Below are 22270 nucleotides of genomic sequence, written 5' to 3'. Positions count from 1 at the left end.
CTTTATAGCACTTTTTTCAGATTATGAAATTTTTATGTTGCACACTTTATTCTTTTTCTTTTGTTATATTTTATTGATTTTTTACAAAGAAGAAGGGAGAGGGATAGAGAGTTAGAAATATCGATTAGAGAGATCGATCAGCTGCCTCTTGCTCACCCCCTACTGGGGATGTGCCAGCAACCAAGGTACATGTCCTTGACCAGAATCGAACCTGGGACCCTTCAGTCCGCAGGCCGACGCTCTATCCACTGAGCCAAACCGGTTCGGCTATGTTGCACATTTTAGAGGTATTTCAGAATTATCGAGAACTGTTGCCTTGGCTGGTGTTCACAGTGGTTAGAGCACTGACCAGAACACCAAAGAGTTTTGGATTCAATTCCTTATCAATGGCACGTACCTGGGTTGCAGGGAGGCAACCAATCAACATTTCAATATCTCTCTCATATCACTGTTGCTCTCTCTCTCTCTCTCTCTCTCTCTCTTTCCCCCCGCCCTTCCACTCTCTCTAAAAAAAAAAAAAATCAATGGAAAAATATCAGGTGAGGATTAACAACCACAACAAAAACACTGAGAACTGTTAAATGTGGTGATAAAAAAATAATTCCTTCCTTCAATGTCTCTCCAATGCCAGTCTAAGAAAGGCCCTTCTTGACACCACCAAAAGTGAAATGTCCCAGTTCTGGCTCAATCCTATATAATAAAAGGCTAATATGCAAACTGACCAAACTGCTGAATGACCGGTTGCTATGATGCACACTGACCACCAGGGAGCAGATCGTAAAGGTCAGCAAGCTCTGACCTGCGGCCTGGCCACTTCCCTGCTCCTGCCCTGGGCACCGGCGCGTGGAGGCCCTCGGGACCGGCGCTGAGGCAGCACGTCCACTGGCAGGGCTCCAGGTCACAGCCGGCCCGTCACAGAGCTGCTTCCTTCAAGGCCTCACCAGCAGGAGAAGGCGGCAGTGGCCCCACGCGGCCTTGCCGCTGTCCCGGTGCAGCCCTCAGTCTTTGGTGGGCCTCCATTCCGAGCGACCCAGCAGACCTGGCTGCCTGAGAATCGGCGTGAGCAGCAGGCAAAGGCCTCTCTGCCCCAGTTGGCAGAGTTGAAATGGATGCAGAGAGCAGCCAGGAGGGAGGTAACATCAGGGTGTCTGCCTGCGGGACGACTCCCACCTGCCTGCCCGACAGCCCCAGCCCCTCTGCCTGACACACATGCCAGGAAACAGCCGGTGGCTGAGCAGCACGCTCCCCTAGCAGCCCAGGGGTGAAGTCAGCCCCGCAAGGCTCGGTGCCTGAGAGGGAGACAGGGACAAACACGCAGCAAGAGTCCAGGAAGCTCTGGGAAGGAAGGGAAGTGTCTGGAGAACCTCCATCCACGTCCCAGCTTCTGCAGGGACCGCTCGGAGGGATACAGCACTGTGGCTTCAGGCACAGATCTGGGTCAGCGCCACACGGGAACCTGACTCCACCTCCATGGCTGTTCTCGGAGGGCAGCCCGCTGCTCGGACCTCGGCTTCCCCTCCTGTGAAACAGGCTTCTCAGCCCTGGTCCACTGATGCTATGAGTATGAAAGATGACACCAGGTGTCATTTTTAAAAAGCCACCACCACACTGAGTAACCTCAGGGCTGCCGATGACCAGCGATCGTGGCCTAGAAGCCCTCACACAGAAAGAGAGAAAGAAAGAGACAGTGTGCCCTTTGCTCACAGAAACATTTCCAAGAAATGAAACTGGTGGCAGCAAAACTGGAGGACAAGGAAAATGTAAACCCATGACGCACCCACAGCCAGACTCAGAGAACCAGGGATGCACCCCAAGCCGGACTCAGAGAACCAGGGACACACCCCGAGCCGGACTCAGAAAACCAGGGACGCACCCCAAGCCGGACTCAGAGAACCAGGGATGCACCCCGAGCCGGACTCAGAGAACCAGGGACGCACCCCGAGCCGGACTCAGAGAACCAGGGACACAATCACAGCCAGACTCAGAGAACCAGGGACGCACCCCGAGCTGGACTGAGAACCAGGGACACAGTCACAGCCGGACTCAGAGAACCAGGGACGCACCCACAGCCGGACTCAGAGAACCAGGGACGCACCCACAGCCGGACTCAGAGAACCAGGGACACAGTCATAGCTGGACTCAGAGAACCAGGGACGCACCCACAGCCGGACTCAAGAGAACCAGGGACACAGTCACAGCCGGACTCAGAGAACCAGGGACACAATCACAGCCGGACTCAGAGAACCAGGGACACAGTCACAGCCGGACTCAGAGAACCAGGGACACAGTCACAGCCGGACTCAGAGAACCAGGGATGCAGTCACGGCCAAGACTTAGGGAACCGAGTCCCATCAGACTTCAGGGAAACCAAGGGCCTCGGGAGTGGGGAAAATGAAAACCTGCCTACGTAGCCTGACCACGAGCTCCCTGTAAGTGAAAAAAATGTTAGCAAAAAGACTGCCCCTTCTGCACAAGAACTGGACCTGCAGTCCGCTGTCTCGCTCTGCTCCCTGGCGTGTCACCTGTGCTTCGAGCTAACACTGCTTATGATTTAAAAGACGCTTTCTCGGTAAACTGTACCTGGACCGGGAAACCAGGTAATGACTACTGGAACTGGCCGTCTCTCTCTGGGGAACCTGGAGGCATTGCCAATGCAGCTGTCCCAGGACATACGGGGGACATCCTGTAGGACCCGAGCCCAGGCCTGCCCCCGGGAGTCCGCCTCCTCGCACCCGAGCTGTGCTGTGCGGGCGGCTAGAAAGACGCCTCCCAGCAGTGGCGATGCGCCCTGCCAGCAAGCTGAGCTCGCCTGTACCATCGTCTGAATGGACTCGTGCCACGAGGGAGCCAGAGCGTCCTGTGAGTGAATGCTCAGTCGGACCTGAGGTCACTTCCCGGTGAGCATTCCAACTTCCCAGGCTAGGCAGCCTCGCCTGTGTGTCATAAACCACATGTCCTCACCACTGTCTTTGTCAGAGGGACATTCGGAGCCCAGGTGCTGTGTCGGGCATTGTGACTGTTCATACACCACATGGTTTATTCTCAAAATGACACTTGGGTAGAGATGACAACTGTCCTATTTCACAGCCGGGTGCACGGGAGCAACTCTTGGGGGGTGACCTTGGCAGGTGGAGGGGTCAGCATTGATAGGATAAAGGCAGGAAAAGGAGAGAAGAAAGAAAAAAGACAGCAGTAAAAAACAGCAAAAAGCAGGTGTGGTGCTGATGTGCAGGCCTACGGCCCACCCTGCAGTGAGCTCATCCACTCAGCACAGCTGCACGCAGGGGCAGCTCTTTTCGGGGTGCGGGGCGCCGAGGTCAGGGGGAGCCAGGCTTTGGTCTGCAGAGCCCCCCCTGCCCACACAGGGAGGGAACTCTTCCACTGCCTCCCTCTCAAGTTCCCAGAACGAAATGTAAGCCTACCTATGTGTCCGCCCATCTGAACATGTGCATACACACAGAGACACGCCCCCGCTCACCTGCACGCCTGTGGACGTGTGTGCGTGCGTGTATTTTTGAATGTGGTGTCTTAGAAAGTCCCGTTCACCACGCGGAGCCACAGATGTGAGGAGCAAGGCCAGAGCGGAAGCGAAGCAGCCTACGCACCGTGTCCCACATCACGACGTACACGTCGGTGCTGAAGGAGTTGTTCACGTGCTGAGTGAGGTACAGGTTCAGGAAGTCGCAGAAGTGGTGATACATGTTAACACCTAGCGTCGGAGAAAGAAGCCTGCGTTAGCTAACCCCGAGAGCACGTGAGCAGACAATTTTACTCCACCCCTTCTGTTTATCACATGGTGGACTTTCAGCTGAAATAAATGAGAAAGGAGTTTTTCCAAACATGACATGATCTATACTCAGGCAATCCTCAATTTACAGACTGACTGGGTTCAAGAATTCACTCTAAAATTGATTATTTAGAAATCAGGAATGCATTTTCCCATATAAACTAAGTAATAAATAATCATTAAGTTCCCGGGGGGCGAGGGGAGTGAATAATACAAGTCTATTTAGCTCAGAATTGGATAGAACTATAGGACCATGAATTTATTTTTAGGATCATTTATTTTTAAAAATAAATTAGGCTACACCTGTTCATCATAGGATTGAAAAGGACGGCAACTATTAGCATTTGAGTATTTTTTCATTCCTGTCTCTTTTCTTCACACTTACTACTTACAACATTGCTCCTTGGGGAAATACTAGCCGACTATTGTTTAAAAGGGCTGGATGTCCCGTGTTCTAGTTGAAGGAGCCTGAACTTTGGAATCAGAAGAACTGGGCTGAATCCCAGCTCAGCCATTCACCAGCCACGTTCTCAGACAAGTTCCTGAGTCCCTAAGCTCCTCAACTAGAAACAGGAAATCCCTACACTGAGGTGCCAGCTTTGTTAGAAATTACCCACAACTGCCCAGCCAGGGCCTGGCAGCATGAAACAACGGCAACTAGCTGGGTCGGGCTGGATCAGATAGGTGGAGAGGAACGAGAGTCCCAGGCCCAAGTACGCCCCACCCAGGCTCAGCGCACAGGAACCAGGATTCAACCTGGAAATGTGCGACTCTGAACAGGATGCAATTCCAGGAACTGGCATTTAAAACATGTACTTTAAAGGAGGAAAAATATTTATTAAAAGAAAAAGTGACTCTTAAGAGCAGAAATCATGAACTATTCTGACTTCATTCCCACAGTGAATAACAACATTGTGTGCCAGAAAATGAGTTAAAAAAAAAAATCAGTTCTTTTTTTTTAATCCTCACCCAAGGATATTTTTTCCATTGATTTCTAGAGAGAGTGGAAGGGAGGGGGAGAGAGACAGAGACAGAGAGAGAGAAATATTGACTGGCTGCCTGCTGCACGCACCCCAACCAGGGCTGGGGAACCTGCAAGCGAGGTATGCGCCCTTGACAGGGAATCGAAACTGGGACCCTTCAGTCTAGAGGCCGGTGCTCCAACCACTGAGACACACTGGCCCTGGCAACATTCAGTTCTTTCTAGACGAGTAATTTAGATGGATGTTTGGAGGGACTCCTTTTTCACCCAGAGAAAGGTTGACAGAGTATATTTTCAAATAAACAAGAAAAAGAGAATTCTATTCCAGCACAGCCCTTTGCCCAGGCCAGCCCCCGGAGCACGTGCGTCACTCAGCAGGTTCGCAGCACGTGCTTGCAGCACAGCACACAGAACAGCGCGCGGGGCCAGGAGGGTTCTAAGCCAGGGATGATCACAGGCTCCGTCCTCAGACACGTGAGTCCTGCTTCCTCCCAGCATCTCATTCTCCCCGGGAAGACTGTGCCCATGAAAGGGAGACAGGACGGAGACGGGACGTGGGGTGGGAACACAGTACAGTGTGCATTGTGCATCTGATTTTGTTAACCAGTTACCCCAATAACTTCAATAAAAAGGAAAAAAAGAAAATAAATGGATCAGCAAATGAAAAAATAAATAACTTCACTGAAACTCTATATTACAAAAGAAGGAAAATGGGAAGACAGCATAAGTTAGAAGAAAAATGTATAATAGGAAAGAACTGGCCGATCACTCCCCCTCAACATACGCTATTGCACAGGTATCTCAGTGCACACATTCAACCCTTTTACAGGCAAATCAGTGCTTTCTTGGCCCCTTTTAATTGGCATATTTTTTAAATGAGTCAGGACATCAAACATAGCATTTTTACTTGCTCTTATTTTTAAAAATGTAAACTTGTCTGATTCCTGAACTTAATACTTTGTAATGTAAGAATTATGACGTCAGAAAGCAGAACACATTAAAAATATGAGCAATAAATCATCGTAATGCTGAAACAGCCAGGAAGGAGAGCTCCGTTTCGCCGAAGGCCGGCGCTCAGGAGCGTGATGTGTGGCAGCGTGACCCTCACCTCCCACAGGAAGCGGGCGAGCCAGTGAGCGAGCGCAGCGCGACCCACGTTGCCATGCAAGACAAGCAGCTCACGAAGTGAAGCGTGCTTACAAGTTGAGAGTTAGAAGGTTTATGCATAAATGGGAAAATCACTGTAATTTCAACTTTTCCCCCAAGAATATACTGCAAACCCAACTTCCAGAGGAATCCGAAATTTACTCCACCATGGGAACGATGTCAGAAAGCTTGCAGAAGAGGTCACGGACCCTTTCCTGCCCGCAGTGCATACATGCTTCTACTCAGAGGAAAGCTCAACCTACATCGAGTGCTCTGGGAAAGGTGATGGGGCACATCTAGTGTCAAAGGTATTCATACACCTCTTCTCTCGCCTTTTGATTCTGATTGAATCATTTGATACAAATATGCAGGTTTCCTCTAAAGGTATTGAATGAAGGGAAATTCAAACCAGTTCACTGCTTCAGAGAAGAAAGCAGAAAGCAAACCCACTGTTCAATGTCATACTGCTTCCCAAAAGTTACCGGAAATCACATAATGTATCAGAAAAGGAACACTGCCCTGGCTGGGTGCCCAAGTGGTTAGAGTATCGTCCCAGTGAGACACGTTTCAGGTTCAACCCCCGGTCAGGGCACATGCAAGAATCAACCAACCAATGCACAGATAAGTAGAACAACAAACCTCTCTCTCTCTCTCTCTCTCTCTCTCTCTCTCTCTCTCTCTCTCTAAAAATCAATAAATAAAACTTATTTAAAAGGAACAAAGCCACATTAACTAATAAATTACAAATTAACTTCTCACCTGCATCCAATTTCATGAAGTAGGCTGGTTTCTCAACCACAATGTCACACTTAGCGTCTTCTATTGGTCTGAAGTTGAGCTGAGTGTAGCTCTGGAGCTCAGCGAACCTGGAATTATGAATTGGGAGACGCTTTCAAAGTGATTCTCCTGAATCTCTACTGCAACACTGTAACTTGAGCTCTGTTCATCAGGGTGACTTCATTCCAGAGCAGCCTCCTAGGAAGACATGTGGACCTTCCCACTTACTAACCTTACGTAACTCGCGGTCGATTTTAACACTGAGACCAGGAACAGAAATGATTTTACATCTCAGTGCGATATACACTGATAACCTTCCAGACAAAAGAAAATTTGCACAGTGAATGGGCTAATCTACCAGCAGGCGGGAGGAGCCACAGGTTTCTGCAGTCTGAGGAGGCTGGGCATCACCTGACCCTGAGGCTCCTGGGCATGGGCTTCCTGGATCCCTGGAAAGACGGCATTCCAAGAATTATCGGTGTCTCGGAGAGCCAGCACACAGCTAAGCTTCCCAGCAGAAAGGAAAGCCTTTGTCTTGGAAAACCTCACTGGAAGCCACAGGGCACAGGTCTCTCCCACTGAGAAGAAGGCAATCACCCGCAGGGGACCAGAGACATTTAGCGTTAACCTGAGATCCTTTGCAGCACGTCAGCTTTGAAACCACGTCTGACGTAAAACAAATATCCAATAGGTCCTTTTAAAATGCACAAGGGTGAAATAGTGTGGTTTCAGAAATATGTCCACAATTCTTTGAAACTTTTCCCTCCCCTGAGTGTGGGCTGGACTTAGTGATTCACTCCTAAGGTACAAAGTGAGGCAGCATGACGGTGTCACTTCTGAGGCTGGGCATTCTCTCTCTCTCTCTCTCTCTCTCTCTCTCTCTCTCTCTCTCTCTCCCCCTCTCCCTCTCTCCCTCTCTCCCTCTCTCCCTCTCTCCCTCTCTCCCTCCCTCCCCCTCTCTCTCTGCTCTCTAGGGGAACCTGGCTGCCATGCTATGATTAGGAAGAGACCCACATGACAAAGAAATGACGCCCCCTACAATAGCCAGAGAGAAACTGAAACTTATGTGAAGATTAGTCAACAGAAGGCTCATGTACTGTAAACTGGAGTTCAGAGGGCCTGCAGAGGGAGCTCTGCTACCCCACCCCTCATGGCCAGTGGCACACCCACTGCTAGCTCCGGCCCCAATTGCTCCACTCTGTCAGTGGATGCGAGCAGGGCCAGCGCCATCAGCATGTGGGAGCAGGGCTGCCGGCAGACAGGGAACTGGGGGCCATGGAGGGAGGGGCCGGACAGGGGTGCTGAGGATGGGCCAAGACCCGCCCCTGTGCCCACAGCAGCCTCACTCACAGTCCACAGTTCCTTTCAAGGTGCATGAATTCGTGCACTGGGTCCCTAGTTTCTCTAGAAAATAATGTTCTTCTCTTTGTTCTCTAGACTTGGGCATGGCTCACCATGAGCGTGCGTGGCCGTAATTGCAATTCTTTGATATACCCAAATAAGCATATTTTGCTAGAGGAATATCAAGCTGCCTACTTGTTTAAGGTCAACTGACAACAACATGCGTGAGCTCAGAAGCAACCTCCGGGCTGCTGAATCTAGAGATGACTGCAGCCCTTGTCAACAACTGAACTGGGGCCCCGTGAGAGACCCTGAGCCGGCCCCCGAGCGTGGCTGCCTCCAAATCCTGCCCACCAGAAACCTCATGAAATAATGAATGTTTGCTGTCTTAAACTGCCCAATTTTGGAGTAATTTGTCACATAGCAATAGATAATGAATGCAAATATACTCCAGAGTATATTTTGGAGTAATTTGTTCTATGGAAATAAACAACTAATACAAACATACCCTAGGCAACTACCATGTGAAATCAGATAACAAAATATACAGGACTATGAACGCCCATTGGAACACAGGAGCTCCTACTGCAGAAGTCTGTTAAGTCAAAGAAGATGCCGCACTGCCAACTATAAAATGTCATACAGATGCACAGTAGATTACTATCCTGAAGGATTTTCTCAGAATGAGTGTTTGACTTCAAAATTAGCATAAGAGTATCCTATGTGACTTGTGATATTGTGATTTATAGTAATATTACATTAGGTCTTCACCCCCTTTTCTGGCACAGAGCTCCTAAAACCCTTAGGATTGCTGAGGTCATGAGAATCATAAAGGTGTCTTCCGTTGTGTTAGCGGGGTAGCTTTTGGCTCACCCTTAAAGTTGGGAGCTGGTTGCCAGAAGAACCAGCCATGTGATGAGAGGTTTGGAATGTTCAGTCCCACCTGCTGACCTCTGGAAAAGGAAGACAGGCTAGAGGCTGAACTCATCAGTGGCCAGTGATTTCATCAGCAATGCCTACCCAATGAAGCCTCCACAGAAAACGAAACGGAGAGCTTCCGGGTTGGGGAACGCTTGGAGATTTGGAGACTGGTGAGCCTGGAGAGGACACAGAAGGCCGGCACCCCTTCCCCACACGTGCCCTGCGCATCTCGTACACTCTGGTGTTCCTGAGCCACATGCTTTCAACAGAAACCACTTAATAACTAAAATGTTCTTCAAAGCTCTGCCAAACTAAACCCAACCTATAGTCAAAGGACATGTGACAACCTGGCCTTGAGGGACTGAACCCTTAACCTTGGGACATAGCATCAGAATTGAGTTGAAAGGCAGGACCCACGGGTGGTTCTGGAGAATTGCGTGGTGGTGGGGAAACCACCCATGCACACCGGAACCAGGTGCCCGGGACCTCCAGCTGTAAAGAGGTGGCGAGAGCATCTCTCTGGGATGCTGGACAGGTCTGCCCCCTGAAACTTCAGAAATATGCATCCCAAAAAATGAAAGTATATAAGCAAATACTTAAATCCAAATGTGTTCATTATTAATATTGAACCAGTGTCCATTTCCTGGTTTTGGTCATTGTGCTATGGTTATGTAAGATGTCACCATTTGAGGAAGCCAGGATAAGGCTACAATGGGAACTCCTTGTATCTTTAAACTTCTATGAGTCTAAAAGTATTTTAAAATAAAAAAAAATTTAAATTACCCTAATTCCTTCATTTCTAGAGATGGTAACTTTCTTAGTAAACACAGAACTAGTTTAATTTTAAAAATGTTTTAAATCAAAATGTATTCCCCAATTTATATAAAGTTCAAAAAGCTGATCAATGGTGTTAAAAGTCAGGATAGCGTTTATCTTTGGAGAGGAGGACGGGGGTTGGGACTGGGAGAGAGTTGGGTGCTGGTGATGGTCTATTTTTTTTTAATTTATCTTTATTGTTGAGAGTATTATAGATATCCCCTGATGATGGTCTATTTCTGACTTGGGTCAGAGTCACACAGGTAGGTTCACTCGTTCATAATCCAAACTATATACTTTTCTCTATGCTTGTTACAGACTTCAATAAATTGTGTTTCTTTTTTAAATGTATGCCCCAAAACACAGAAATTACGAGTTAATAAAAATTCATTATTTTTTAACTCATTTTTTTCTTTCATTAGCAAAAAGTATGTACTATATCATACTTCCTAATATTTTATAAACATATTTAATTCAGTTATAACTGGTGGATTTGCTCTGAAGCCATCAATTCCTGAAAGCTCATGCCAAATTATTCACAAATGAAGTAAAACTTTCCATTTGAGATTCCCTACCAAAATCTGCAAGTTCCAGAAATAAAGGCAAATATTTTACAAACACAGTAAAAAAAAAAAAAAATCTCACCAAGACTGCAGGGGGCTTTTGCGCTGACCTTCAGACATCAATGTATGCACATCAAGCTTACAGTGTCCTCCAATTTCACCAGTCTGGAAAACATTCTCCTGAAACCTAGTCGATAACAAAAATTAAATTACGTTGGAAAATTTTTTCAGGACTCAAGCCCATGAGCTGTCACCAAAGTGGTTTACCAAAATCAGTTTTTCATCAGAACTGAACTCTTTATAGTAGAACTAGAGGCCCAGTGCACAAAAATTTGTGCACTCAGGGCGGTCCCTCAGCCTGGCCTGTGCCCTCTCGCAGTCTGGGACCCCTTGGTGGATGTCCACCTGCTGGTTTAGGCCCACTCCCTGGGGAATTGGGCCTAAGCTGGCAGTCAGACATCACTCTGGCAGCCGGGGAGCCCTTGGGGGATGTCCACTTGCCAGAGGGGAGCAGGCCTAAGCTGCAGTCAGACATCCTTACCGCTGCTAAGGAGGCGGGAGAGGCTCCTACCACCACCACTATACTGGCAGCCGGCAGCCTGGCTTGTAGCTGAGCAGAGCTCACCCTGTGGGACGCACTGACCACTAGGGGGCAGTTCCTGCATTGAACGTCTGCCCCTGGTGGTCAGTGTGTGTCATAGTGACCAGTCATTCCAGTCTTTCTGCTGTTAGGGTCAGTTTGCATATTACCCTTTTATTATATAGGATAGAGGCCTGGTGCATGGGTGGGGGCCAGCTGGTTTGCCCTGAAGAGTGTCCTGGATCAGGGTGGGGGTCCCACTGGGGTGCCTGGCCAGCCTGGGTGAGGGGCTGATGGGTGTTTGCAGGCTGGTCACACCCCCTTCAGGGTGGGGCTCCCCACTGGGGTGCCTGGCCAGCCTGGGTGAGCGGCTGATGGCTGTTTGTAGGCTGGTCAAGCCTCCCCCCACAGTGGGGACCCTCACGTCATGGAGGTTAGGCCAGCCTGGGTGAGGGGCTCATGGCTGTTTGCAGGCTGGCCACACCCCCTTTAGGGTGGGGGGTCTCCACTGGTGTGCCTGGCCAGTCTGGGTGAGGGGCTGAGGGCCATTTTCAGGCTGGCCAAGCCCCCCGGCGACGGAAGCTCCCAGCCTCTCCTTTTTTTCTTTTTTCTTTTTTTATTCTGGGATTTATTTACCTTCTATAATTAAAACTTTGTTGCCTTCAGTGGAGCTCAGAACCGGCTCCTACTCACTCCAGCTCCTTGGCCACAGCCTGCTGAAAGCACGTACCTGGAGTTTATTAGCTTCTATAATTGAAACTTTGTTGCCTTCAGTGGAGCTCAGTGCCAGCCGGGAAGCTTGGCTTCCTCCATCACTGGAGCAACCAAGCCTCCTGCTCGCTTCAGCTCTGTGGCTGCCAGCCGCCATCTTGGGTTAATTTGCATATAGTTGCTCTGATTGGCTGGTGGGCATGGCTTAAGGCATAGCGAAGGTATAGTCAATTTGCATGTTTGTCTTTTATTAGATTAGATATTTCAAATGTATACAAAAGCAGCAGAATCGTATAGGAAGGAAGCTGATGGACCCAAAACCCAGCTTCACAACAATCAACTCGTGGCCAATCAAGTCCCCCAACCTCCACCAGCCTCATCGCCACATCTTTATGAAGCAAACCCAAGGTATATCCCTGGGCCTGAAAATATTTCAGAATTTCTATTGGATTTTTAACATCAATCACTTAAGTACCTGTCATGGTTTCTCTTGATGTTTCTTAAGTCAAGGTAGAGATTGGTTGCTCTGCAATACTGAAGGTAGCGGGAACATACCAGACTCGAGTCACTCTGAAATAAGGTTGAGAAAACAACTCTGAGTATTAACATTCCAAGGACACCCCCAGACATGCTAGATGTGTGACAGCATGCGCACCTTGAGATTGAGCCACACGGTGTGACGAGGCACGCTCCCAAAGGCTGCTTCTGTTTAGGACATTTCCCTCCCACGCAGGTTTGGACCACACATAGTTTTGCCCATTTTCACATTTTTCAGTGACTAAGAACTCCCAATGTTCTATTTATATCACCTCTTTATATCATTCCGCAAGAGCGGAATGTGTGGTTCAGTCCTCTAAGTAGAAAAGCTCTCAGAACCATCACCACCACAGTGTGTGAAAAGCATCTTTCAAAGACGAGCCAAATGAAACAAGATGAATACACACAAGACATTAAAATGCAAGGCTGAAGGGCAGTGTGCCAATTCCGTAAGAGGTACTGTCTGCAAACAGAAAGCTGGTGGAGGTCCCTGTCTCAACGGGGACACAGGGCAATGTTTTCTAAATCACTGACATAAGCGAGCTGGCGAGGCGGCCACCAGAGCCGGCTCCTGTCTCTACCAGTCTGGTTTGTGCGGGAAGAGGGAGTGTCAAGAACTTTACTAGTATCTTCTCTGGATTTTACTTATAGATTAAATGCCATTTGTTTTTCCTGTAACTCCCATGAACACAAGGCCTTGACCGGCACGGTGTTCTGGAGTCCACAGTTGGTAAGGGATCAGGCTCTGAGAGCACAAAGCACATGGAGGTAGATCTTGGCCAGGAGAGCATTCTACAAACCGCCCCGGAGGAGTGTGCCAGGTGGGCATGGCTCCTGCCTGCCCTGTGCACAAACAGCAGACTCAGGCCAGAGGACGGCAGGTGAGACGGCGTCTGCTGCAGGCACAAGCACAGTGCGGGTCCTGCCCTGCCTCCTGCGAGAAGTGCCTCAAGTCCTATTATGTGACAGCCTCCAAAAGCTACAGAGTGCGTGCAAGTGCATTAATAAAATCTTTCTTTAATTTTCTGATTGCCTGAAGACCATGGAGAAGCCTGAGATGTCCGAGACTCGGCCAGGGTTCAAGCACATGGGAAGAAAACAGACCCTACAACTCCCTGGACCTGTAAAAACAAACACTGAGCCCTTTGCTTGGATTCGGGCCCTGCACTGAGCATTTTTATATACAGACTCTCACTTCATCCTTACCACAAGCTCTGAAATAGGCATGGCTTAAAAGCAGAAGAAATTGCCCGGCCAATGTGGTTCAGTGGTTGAGCATCAACCTATGAACCAGGAGGTCTTGGTTCAATTCCCAGTCAGGGCACATGCCCAGGTGGTGGGCTTGATCCCCAGTAGGGGGCAGGCAGGAGGCAGCCAATCAGTGATTCTCATCTACATTTCTCCCTCTCCTTTCCTTCTGAAATCAATAAAAATCTATATTTTTTAAAAAGTTTAAAAAGCAGAAGAAATTGAAAAACAGACCGTTGGGTGCCTGTCCAGGAATCAGGATTTGAACCCTGTCCTTCTTCTGACTGACTGTGGCTGCCTCTGGCAAAGGTGCGTTTACCAGCTGAGTGCATGCGGCGAGGGTGACAACGCACAGACCTGCGTTCTAATTCTAGGTGCACAGAACCCGTAGCAGCTGTTGGTCTCAACGAAGCTGCTTACTGTCGCTGAGGACCCAGGGCCTTTATGCCCTCCTTCTGCTGTGCCTGCAAGAACCCAGCCAGCTCACATATTCAGAACAGCTGTTGGCACACTGTGAGGTCCTAAGCAAACATGAGCAGCATGGTGAGTGTATCCTGTCCCAAAGTACTTGCAAGCAAATGTGTAAAGATGCATTTTTTTAAATAAATTTATTCTTATTGATTTCAGAGAGGAAGGGAGAGGGAGAGAGAGAGAGAAACATCCATGATGAGAGAGAATCATGGACCGGCTGCCTCCTGCGCACCCCACATTGGGGATGGAGCCCGCAACCTGGGCATGTGCCCTTGACCGGGAATCGAACCGTGACCTCCTGGTTCATAGGTCGACCCTCAACCACTGAGCCACGCCGGCCGGGCAAAGATGCATTTTATCAATTTATCTTCTTTAGCACATGCTTAAGGAAAATGCTAATCCTAGTGACATTTTAACTGCGTCACAATATGGCCACCTGATGTATGTGTGAAACTAGGACACGGTTTCCAAAGGACACGGAACAACTTGTTTTCAGAAGTTAAAAAAGAGTCTAAGCCAATAAACACACAGGAGCAAGGAGTCCTTTCTCAAGGCCGTCCACCGTGTTTCCACATCATGATCTAAACACAAGAGCATATTAAATAAACCACCCGCCAACCGCCAGCCCACCGCTGACCGCCGGCCCACAGCCAGCCCACCGCTGACCGCCAGCCCACCGCTGACCGCCAGCCCACCGCTGACCGCCGGCCCACAGCCAGTCCACTGCTGACCAGCGGCCCACAGCCAGCCCACCACTGACCGCCGGCCCACCGCCAGCCCACCGCTGACCAGCGGCCCACCGCTGACGCCAGCCCACCGCCAGCCCACCACTGACCGCCGGCCCACAGCCAGCCCACCACTGACCGCCGGCCCACCGCCAGTCCACTGCTGACCGCCAGCCCACCGTTGACCGCCAGCCCACCGCTGACCGCCAGTCCACCGCTGACCGCCAACCCACCGCCAGCCCACCGCTGACCGCCAGCCCACCGCCAGTCCACCCCTGACCGCCAGCCCACCGCCAGTCCACCCCTGACCGCCAGCCCACCACCAGCCCACCGCTGACCGCCAGTCCACCGCTGACCGCCAACCCACCGCCAGCCCACCGCTGACCGCCAGCCCACCGCTGACCGCCAACCCACCGCCAGCCCACCGCTGACCGCCAGCCCACCGCTGACCGCCAACCCACCGCCAGTCCACCGCTGACCGCCAGCCCACCGCTGACTGCCAGCCCACCGCTGACCGCCAACCCACCGCCAGCCCCCACCAGCCCACCGCTGACCGCCAGCCCACCACTGACCGCCAGCCCACCGCCAGCCCACTGCTGACCACCAGCCCACCGCTGACCACCGGCCCACGGGTGACCGCCAGCCCACCGCTGACCGCCAGCCCACCGCTGACCGCCAGCCCACCGCTGACCGCCAGCCCACAGCCAGCCACCGCTGACTGCCAGCCCACCGCCAGCCCACTGCTGACTGCCAGCCCACAGCCAGCCCACCACCAGCCACCGCTGACTGCCAGCCCACCGCCAGCCCACTGCTGACTGCCAGCCCACAGCCAGCCCACCACCAGCCACCGCTGACTGCCAGCCCACCGCCAGCCCACTGCTGACTGCCAGCCCACAGCCAGCCCACCACCAGCCACCGCTGACTGCCAGCCCACCGCCAGCCCACCGCTGACCGCCAGCCCACCGCTGACCGCCAACCCACCGCCAGCCCACCGCTGACCGCCAGCCCACCGTCTGCTGGGGCCGGCAGAGCTCTCGCAGCTCCCGCCTCCGTGCGCCCGCGTAGCCAAAGTCCGCTTGCTGCCAGAACGTGTCCCGGGCTGATTCCAGGGTATCCGTCCTATTTGCAAACAAAGACTTTCGTCACTTTTTTTCTTTTTCTTTTTTCTGAGACTTGAGTCTTCTTTCGAAAGGTTACATTGCTGTAAGTTTTTCATTAATTTTTTTAAGTAAACTATCATAATTTTCTTAAAACGATCCCTGGCTACATGAATAAGTTACCAAAATACATTATTTACAGACATACTCACTTATAATACAAATGCACACATAAATGTGTTAGATTAGGGTCATCCGGAACTAAAGAGAATGGACTGCTAATTACTGTATTTTACTTACTCCATTAACCTGGCATGATTTTTATGTATTTCATTTTTCCATTGCCATTTATCCCCTCTCTGCCTCTTCCACATCCACCCACACTCCTCCCGCACCGTGAATGTACTGATTGTAGTAACTGTGGTGGGGACTCCAGGTGTTAACATGTTTAGCTTTAGACACAGTTACTAGGCTTGGTCATCGATGCATGTGGAAGGCTACTGTTCCGGGGACTGGAATGCATGACCCGCGTTGACCGAAGGAGACCAGCCAGCAACCCGACCCCGTGGCCCAGGAGCACTGCGAGTGGCCGAGCCCGAGCCACTGTGCTCCCGGGAGGGAACGCCCACCGCCCCGCAGACACCCATCAGCAGGTGAGAGGATGCTGGGAAATCACGGACGCAGCTTTGGCCTGGCTAACCTTTCCCACTGAATTCCGAACCCCTGACCTCCTTGCTCCTGAATTCCAAACCCTTTACCTACACCTTTCTTCTCCTTTTAAAGGGCTGGCTGGAGATGACAGGTAAGACAGTCTTTTTGGGGTACACAACCCGCAGTCTTCTCAGATCGCAGGCCATCTGGATAAAGCACCCGTAAAGCCTCAATCCTCACCTCTGCTTACTGGTTCTGGTGGTGACCAGCCCCACAAACACCGGCTTTTCCAGTTTCAATTACACTTGACTTTCCCTCCAGAATCATGAGGAAAACATCAGTTTATCTTCCTAGCGTCTGCCGGGGGCAATATTTTCTGTGATCTATACCGTTTCTCCCCCTGACAGAGGAAATGACAGCTATTCCTGGGGGCAGTCAAGTTGAATCCATGACCATGTGAGCAAACTGATATCTAAAGGAGTTACTATCTAAAACCAGAGCGCCTCGCTGCAAACGGGGGGTCAGCATCCCCGGCCGTGAAGGACAGCTTAAAGGGGAGGCATGACTTACCATCCCATGTCCACGTAGGTGCAGACAGGGTAGCTGAACCGGAACTCGGGTCGGCAGGATTCCTCGTAGCCCCAGCAGTACTCCAGGTTTTCTAAGTGTTTCTAGAACATAAGTCATGTGTGTTGGGTCTGATCAAATGATTGAGTCAATACCCCCTTCTCTGGGAGACTGACCTTCAGGCCACTTCACTACTGACATTCCCTTTCGCTTAGACCACCTTCCACTTGCTAAGACCATTCTCCTTCCCCTCTGGACCTTTCCAGGATCCAGATCTGCCCAGAGAGTTCTCTGACCAGAAAAAGCCAGCCTGGATTCCTTTAAAACCTCAGGCTCCCAGTCCCTGGTGCTGGAACCATTTGGGGGCTCAGCCCATCTGGTTTTCAGGATGACCTAATAAATCATAATTCTTTGGCCTCGTGCGTTCCTCCTTTGGTGACCCTACCAATGTGCATGTAGATGAGGCTCCCTTCTTCTGACATTTAGAGAGGACTCTTAGATTTTTCCATGAAGAAACAAAGCATTATAGGACTTTCACTTTTATATGTTACGATACATACTCATGCAGTAAAAATTACAAGAGTAAATTCTAAGACTAGGAGTCTTCAGGTTCTTAACAACATCTATCTTTAATTACCAGCCCCTCCCCATGTTTGTCCCCTGACCAAAAGCCTAGGCTTTGCCTGGACAACCAGAGACGACTTGCATTGAAACTTCTGGAAGCAGCCTCCTGAAACAGCCTTCCTTTCTCAGAGAGCAAACTGACTCTAAAACCAGATCCTAAAAGTCACCTAAAATGGAATTTGTCACCAAAACAATCAGCTAAATTAAAAGGATCAGCAACTTTACTCATGCATCCAGATCAGCAGAGATCCCACAGACATGGAAAGCTATGCAGCCCGTGGGCCACAGCAGCTGCTGGTGCCAGAGAGCCCCGCAGGCTCTTACCGGTTCCCAGGCCTCCGTCAGCGGGCTCCTGTGCCAGCACCGTGGGAAAGGAAGTGTTCCACAGGCCCAGCTTTGATCTCAGGGCCTCACAAGCTGCCTTAACGGGCTCCAATTTGAGGCCTTTCCAACAGCTCTACACCAGAAGGACAGCCTCAGTATCAACCTTAATTATGTGGAGACAGGGCCAGAGGTGTTATTATCGAAATGAAGTGCTAAGGGACAGACCCTCAGTGCAGCTGAAGGAGGAAGAGGTGTCAAATTCTTTAGTGATTTTAAAATAGATACTCTTTTGTGTATAAAATCTAATTTGATTCACTTATGGAGTATACAAATAGTACTGGGTTCCTATTTACTGTAGTACTAGTGATTTAGATTTTAAATCTCACTGCTATGAGTGGGACAGAGCTTTAAACAAAGTTTGGTCGTTAGAAGCCTTATATGAAATACAATGATCAACTCACCTTACAACCAAAAGATAAAATGCTACCTTCAAGTTCAAGTTATAAAGCAGAGTTTGTAAGCTAGTCTAAACTGCATGCTTTTAATAAACAAGAGAAGTAACCTACCTTATAAGGGCAGTGTGGGTCTTTCTTACAGAGGCTGGCAATATGCCCATTGTTGTGCAAAAAGAAGGGGAGGTGCTCCTCGGGCAGGCGGATACTGGCGTAGTCAAACCCAGGCCCGCCCTGGGTGCCCTCGGCCCCCACCTGGGGCGAAGCCTCATGGGGGCAACTCAGTGGGAGGTCATGAAGCAACACTCCAAAGACAAGCAGCATTATCATCGCAGCCTCCAAACCTAGAGATCAAATTGCAAACACGTTCCTCAAGACATATCCTTCAACAATCTAAGGGAGCCAGCGCTAAGCATAATTACAATGAACTTTGCTACATCAGGGCATAACGTGCCTTTAGTCCATAAATACAACGTTTACTGTGCACCTGTTATGTGCCAGGCACTGTGTTAGAAGCTGTTACACTAAAACTTTTTAATTTCCATGGCTGAAAATCTTTTTACTTTTTAAAAAATTTATCTTTATTGTTGAAAGTATTACAGATGTCCTCTTTTTTTACAAGTCTTTTTAAAAGTAAGGTTTTATTGAGCCAAAGATGCTAGCCAAAATGAAGATGAGTCTTGGGGCACGGAGTCTAAACCCCCCGCAGCATGGCAAGAAGATAAAGCATGTCTGTCATCCTGGAGTTTTGCAAGCATCTTTATACATCCAGTCGGGGCAGGGAGAGAAGGAAGTGGTCGGGAAGAATTTACAGGAGCTACAGGCAAAGCAGTGGGGGCGGCCACGCCCCTGCAAGAGCCAGCAGCGTCTGCAGGAGAACGCCAGCTCCCATGGGCTGCTGGGAGAAGCACGGGTTCCTGGGATTAGATGGTGGCTGGCTAAAATAATCTGCAGAATATCCACCTGGAAATTAATCCGAAATCCCAACAGGTAAAACAAGAATGTGACTAGTTTTTTGCTAGCAGGCCCATAGCCATTCTCAGACTAACAGCTCTCTTTCTCTCGCTCTCCAGCTGCTGTAATTTGAGAACATTTCAGAATATTTTTTTTCTTATCAGAGCTAAGAATACAGGGGAGAACAAAGCAAGAAAACCCCCGCTCTCCTGGAGCTTGTAACCTAGTGCAAGAGACATAAAATAAACACACAACTTCAGAAGATGACAAGGGCTGTGACTCAAGTAACCCAGGGGCCGATGACCTTTTCTGCAAAGGGCCAATTCTACTTCGCATTTGCAGGCTGTACAGTCTCTGTGACAACTACTCCACGGTGCCTTTGTCAGGAAAGCAGCTGAAGGAGGGGGTATGGCTGTTCTAATTATATTTACCAAAATGGGAGGAAGTCCTTAATATGACCCAGTTTGCTGCTGCCTGAAATAAAAGTAATATGACAGACAACATAGTATAATGTAGTTAAGAACTTGGACTTTAAAACTGTACCAACTAGGTTTGAATCCAGATGCAGATTCCTAAGCTGTATGACCTTAGCAAGTTATTTAACTTTTCTGTACCTCAGCTTTTCCATCTATAATATGGAAATTATAATAAGCCTTCCTCATAGGGCTGTGCATTAAATATTGGTAAAGTGTTTAGATGTACCTGGTGTGTTAAATGTTGTATGTTTATTAAATAAATGTTTAGCCCAGCTGGCATGGCTCAGTGGTTGAGTCTCGACCTATGAACCAGGAGGTCATAATTCAATGCTCACTCAGAGCACATGCCTAGGGTTGGGGTCTCAATCCCCAATCCCTGATCCCCAGTGTGGGGCATGCAGGAGGCAGCCAATCAATGATTCTCTCTCATCATTGATGTTTCTCTTTCTCTCTGAAATCAATAAAAAGATATTTTAAAAATAATAAAACAAATGTTTAAAACCATGTTGGATGGGGTGCAGGGTGCTCACTGACATCTGAGCTGAGACCTGAATGATGAGGAGCAGGGACACATGCCAGAGAGACAGAGGAAAAGAAGTGCCATGGCTCAGAGCCAGCGTGTCTGCTGAGTGAGATAACAATACAACCAGCATGAGCAAGTACCACGCGCCAGGGTCTCGGTACTGAGGTGCAGCAACAAGCACACACTCAGGAACTGACTCCCTGCCCTTGTGAAGCTAACATGCTCGTGCGTGTATGACAATCGATGGTGGCAGTAAGAGCTAAGACTTGGAAAACTGCAGGAGTGAAATCCAGGCAGTCTGCCTCCGAGACAGACCCTGAGGCTCTCCCTGTCCTGCTTTAGAATTGCGAAGAGATAATGGCTACAGACCTCAGTGCCTTTCTAACTCTCCCCATCTACATCTCTTGGACCAGATTTCCCTATTTATCATCTATCTATAATAATAAAAGCATAATATGCTAATTAGACCAGACAGCCAAACTACCTTCTGGACGACCTTCCAGATGACCACACTATGATACCCACTGGCACCAGGCCAGCCAAGGCAGGTGAGATGTGATTGGTTGGGGGCCCGGCCATTGCCCCATGAGTGCCCAGGCCACAGGCCAGCGGAGCAATCGATCAGTCGGGGGGGCTCCACGATCGCCCCAAAGAGGGAGGCCCAGGCCACCGAATGGTGGGCTGTGGCGGGTAGGCAGGGCCTCCCTCTGCTGGGGGGCAATCCATCGTGGAGCCCTGGATGGGTGGGCAGGGCCCACCTCTTTGGGGCAATTGATCATGGGGCTCCTGGACTGTGAGAGGGCACAGGCTGGGCTGAGGGAACCCCCACCCCAGTGCATGATTTTCATGCACCAGGCCTCTAGTATACTGGTATATATAAAAGCCTAAGTGACCTAACGACGGAACGACCGGAACAACCAAAATGACCGGTCACTATGACATGCACTGACCACCGGGGGGGCAGATGTTCAACACAGGAGCTTCCCCCTGGTGCTCAGTGTGCTCTCACAGCGGGAGCACCGCTCAGCTGACAGACCCCTCCCATGGTCCACCAGCCCGGCAGCAGCCACTCACTCCCTCAGTAGTCCTACAGTTCCAATCTCTGGAGAACGGGCCAGGCACTGATGAACCAGCGCTGCCGGCACGATCCTGACAGTGCTGCCAGCCTCCTGGAAGTCTGCCTCAGGCACCACGCCACTTCCCCTCCCTAGATGCTCCACAAGGAAGAAACAATATAAAAGCGGATGCCAGGTGGCTCCTGACAACCAGTGCAAATGTCAGAGGGATGGATTGGATCCCAGGCCAGTAAGACCATCCCTCCGCCCGCCCAGAGGGCCAATCGGTTCCCAGATCCCCCTACCGCCTGCGGCCCCCACCCATGCACAAATTCATGCACTGCACCTCTAGTAGACAATAATCAGTATCATAGACAACATATCATAGACAATAATCTTTCTGGTTCACTTTAGTGGTATCTTTTCTCTATTTAAAAAAAAAGTGCTCTTTCCACAAGGTGATCAAGCTGTATACACCTTAGCTGCTCCCAGCTAGGTCTGCTGTCACCAGGGCACACTGGAAAACTCAACTTTCAAAATCAGTTCGTTCACTGTGGGCGATAAAGCGGGGGCTTTCAGAAGCAGACTGCTGTGCCCCATTAGCCCCAACTTCCAAGGCCAGCAGGTCACCTCTGGACAGGGGGGACACCAAGGAGAGACAGGGGGGACACCAAGAAGAGTGGTAAACTCCAATTTTCTTTTGGGTGGAGCTAGAGTATATTGTTATCTGTTTTAAGGGTGATCTGAATTAATCTTCTTGGTTAGGACTTTTATCAAACAGGGAGTTGATTACAATTTTATAAAATTTAAAAGTATAAATTCTCCCTGGCCAGTGTGCAGTGTGGCTCAGTTAGTTAGGCATGCCCTGTGCACCTAAAGGTTGTGGGTTCGATTCTACATCAGGGCATATGCCCAGGTTGCAGGCTTGATCCCCAGTAGGGG

The 22270-nt window shown here is 49.8% G+C and overlaps 1 protein-coding gene across 1 annotated transcript in view; it reads right to left on the bottom strand.

Moving 5' to 3' along the window:
• EOGT (EGF domain specific O-linked N-acetylglucosamine transferase) overlaps positions 1-18659 on the bottom strand; it is a 37022-nt gene extending 18363 nt beyond the window's left edge. Inside the window, exons 1-7 of the mRNA XM_081106374.1 lie at positions 18435-18659; positions 16924-17024; positions 15616-15724; positions 12100-12194; positions 10416-10520; positions 6675-6781; positions 3606-3709 (exon numbers count right to left, since the gene is read on the bottom strand). Coding sequence (XP_080962500.1) covers positions 3606-3709; positions 6675-6781; positions 10416-10520; positions 12100-12194; positions 15616-15724; positions 16924-17024; positions 18435-18650 — 837 coding nt within the window. The 5' untranslated portion in view covers positions 18651-18659. The remainder of the gene's footprint in view (positions 1-3605; positions 3710-6674; positions 6782-10415; positions 10521-12099; positions 12195-15615; positions 15725-16923; positions 17025-18434) is intronic.
• Positions 18660-22270: the final 3611 nt, after the last annotated feature.

The sequence above is a fragment of the Myotis nattereri genome (assembly GCF_964212035.1).
Source record: "Myotis nattereri genome assembly, chromosome: 14".
NCBI classification, from domain to species: domain Eukaryota; kingdom Metazoa; phylum Chordata; class Mammalia; order Chiroptera; family Vespertilionidae; genus Myotis; species Myotis nattereri.
Note: the sequence above shows the minus strand (reverse complement) of the source record. Positions and strands in the feature narration are given on the sequence as shown.